The 3078-nt window shown below is 45.3% G+C and overlaps 1 protein-coding gene and 1 pseudogene across 1 annotated transcript; one reads left to right on the plus strand and one right to left on the minus strand.

Annotated features, from left to right (window-relative positions):
- On the plus strand, positions 1-319 carry Tco025E_09728 (uncharacterized protein; the record flags this gene model as incomplete). The annotated part of the gene is made up of 1 exon (XM_029376538.1): positions 1-319. A coding segment is annotated over one exon (319 nt), but the record flags the coding sequence as incomplete, so codon positions are not given.
- A 295-nt stretch (positions 320-614) lies between these two features.
- On the minus strand, positions 615-1418 carry Tco025E_09729 (hypothetical protein; annotated as a pseudogene).
- Positions 1419-3078: the final 1660 nt, after the last annotated feature.

Consider the following 3078-nt stretch of genomic DNA (forward strand, 5'->3'; position numbering starts at 1 on the left):
AGGAAGCCTTTTTGCACCGCTGGCGGCGAGGTCGTCCATGGGGGGCACGACCCCTGGCATTCCGCGTCCTTCCGCTCTCGCCGGCCCCCTCTCGCTGCCGCAGGCCTCCCTTTTGCCCGTTCCGCCCGACAGCCGCATTCTCCCTTTTTTTTTTTTTTTGCTTTGCGCGCCCGCCCTCGCTGGGTGCAATTTTTGCATGACGCTGGCGCCGGTGGAGGGCACCAATGCAACACACCTCTCCCCATTATGCTCTACAACCGCCCTCGCCCAGCGACGCCTGCTGCCAGCCGCAGTGTACGGCAAAAGTTCCAATGCATGACCGTGCGTGCAGCAGAGAAGACGGATGAGCGGGTTTCAAGTTTCTTTCCCTTTTTCCTCATTTCACATGTAGGTGAAAACATCTCCATGTTATACCAAGTTTACCTAAGAAGATGCTAACAAAGCCATTTGGATCGGCAAATCTTAGACGAACAAATGTAGTGCAATGGTGTGCGTGCGTCGCTTAAAGAGCTGTTGGGTGTTCATTTGAGCTTGCTTGGTAATGTCATTTGCATATCATAAAATTTTCTGATTTCTCCAATTTTGCCCCGCCCCAAAAATAAATCATGACATTTATGCAAATACACGCTGACGGAACTTGACAGGCTCACGACACAGAGGGCAGTAAATTATATTAGTTGAACACGCATCACATAGGCAGTAATGGCCACATGGCACCAGTACTGTGTCTTTAGGAGCAAGGCATATCGCACACCCTTTATTCTCCTCAGTGGGGGCATCAACGCCACTATTTTCTGTCCCATGACGTATTTGCCGTGAGAGTGTCGAAATATGCCTCCCTAATGGTGGGCGGACCACCTCCGGATCAAGGCACAACGGAAACGAACCTTCAGATGAGAATATCTGGACGAGCTGCCTGACAACATCATAAAGCGAGGAAGACGCTGGTTGCCATGCTGCAAGTTCTGGCGTGTGACAACGTCCGGTAGCATCCACGTGTTTTTGGTTGCTTGCTATTCTACAGCTATGATCTGTGCTGAAGACGAATACTAGAGGAGGTTCAATTGGGTACAGGTGCGTTATCCATATCTGCATGGGCAATATATAATGAAATAGGAGTCCTTCTTCACTATTACTGTGGGATGAAGGTGTCTGGTTGCTGTCGCTTTTTTTTATGCTAATTGGAATCCCACCGTAGATACAGAGCTTCTTCTGCTGTGTCTCTCCCCAAGTGGCCTCGCGACAGGATAAGTGGAACGAGAGGCATAAATCCCTGATGTCATAAAAGATACGACCTAAGACCTCAGGCTTGCAGTGTGGGGAGTAACTAAAAAAACGAGTAATGCCGTCGTTCATGTTCTTGTTGAGCGGAACTGTCCCTTTGGAAAGAGCATCTCACCAGAAACAATGAAAGGAAGCCATGTGGTGAGAAAAACTTTGCAAGCACTTCATCAAACTTAGACAAGAATGCTGCTATCCAATTATCTTTTCCATCTTAGCGTGAAGGAAAAGCATCTTTCCCTCTACAAGTCAAAATGCTCAGTTAACTGAAGTGGTGGGATAAAGATATTTCATCAACAACACTGATTAGCAATTACTGGGCGTGGGGGGGGGGGACAATGCCGATAAACTTTATTTTCAGATGGTAATTAATGGAGGAGGACGTAATCCTTAGTACTGCCTTTCCAACAGCTGCCTTGCCTGACATACGCCATACCCATGTCCCTGCCCAAAAAGCATCGGAGAGGAACATAATTAGTTAAAGCATGCACCGCGGACTAAACAGGAGCTTTGTAGTTGCCAACTAAAAAGGCTGAGAAGCAGATATGCAGCGTGCGCTAATTGTGCGGTGTTGACTGAACGTCCCCTGTTCCACATAACAGCGAGAAAGCATGGTATTGTATGCACGCCGCTTTCTCTGTGGAGGGTCCAGAATGTGTGGAAACCCGCAAGAGTGTCCTTCTTACAGACTCCCATTTATGGGGTTACACAGCAAAAAAAAATCTTCAGTAACAAAAAAGAAACGGGATAAACCCCTTTAGTAAATAATTCCTCCAGCATTGTTCATGCATGTATCATCTTTTTTCTGCTGCACAGGCAATGAAGTGAATTCACACATTGAAACGTACAGCAAGATCTATGAATTATACATATCACCATGTTGTTATCTTTCAAGATTACTGTGCGTCAGGAAACACCCTGCAACAAAGTTTCTTGAATACAATCCTTCATCCAAGTCCGATTTATCAAATCAGGAAAAAGCGTGCGTGCATGTGCCCCTTAATCAATTGGGCGGCACACGCAACAAATCTGGGACCGTGTCATCACTAAGAATTCCAAAAGAACATCGTTCAAAATCTACGAAACGCAAAATAGCCAGTCCAAATCCACTGCAAGACCATACCCAAATCCCCAGCAGAAAAACACAAAACCGTCCCCAAAAAAAGACTGCCTGTTCCACTCCAGACTTGCCCTGCCCACTTTCTGAGATATCGGGAATAAAGGCTGCTTAGATGGCTCAACTGAAAACATCAATATTATTAAGGATGAGAATTTTGAGCAAAAAGAAAAACAGACATATATTACCATCAAAAGGTCGTATTCAATTAGATGGTCCCTTGGAAAATTGGGGAAAAACACTGACACAGAATAATAAAGAAAATATTACACCCAAAGCGTTTAGGGTGAGCAATCAGCATGGATTTTGCCGCTCGGCTGCAGCATTACGAACACCATACGCCCTTATGGGGATACTTTCGCAAGCAAAGCCGTGACCACCCAAAATAATTTTAAAAACACATTTTTCTAAGAGTCGGGGCAAGCTTGTTTCTTTCTCCTTTCGGCTTTGTGTTGGAAGCGTTAGATAACAGTATCAAATCCTTCTTCGAAAAAAAAAATTGTAATTGCTGTGATAACCCTCCATTGCGCAGGCCCAGATACCGCTTATGGTTCCTTTTCCAAACGTCGCGTTTTTCTAATGCGTTAAAAATGGTTGGATTGAATACCAAAATAGAAATTAAATACCGACGGCGGAGCAACCATATTGAAATATGCAGCATCTAGAGCACCACAACTCTT

This window comes from Trypanosoma conorhini, assembly GCF_003719485.1.
Source record: "Trypanosoma conorhini strain 025E chromosome Unknown Tco_14.4_contig_01250, whole genome shotgun sequence".
Taxonomy (NCBI): Eukaryota; Euglenozoa; class Kinetoplastea; order Trypanosomatida; family Trypanosomatidae; genus Trypanosoma; species Trypanosoma conorhini.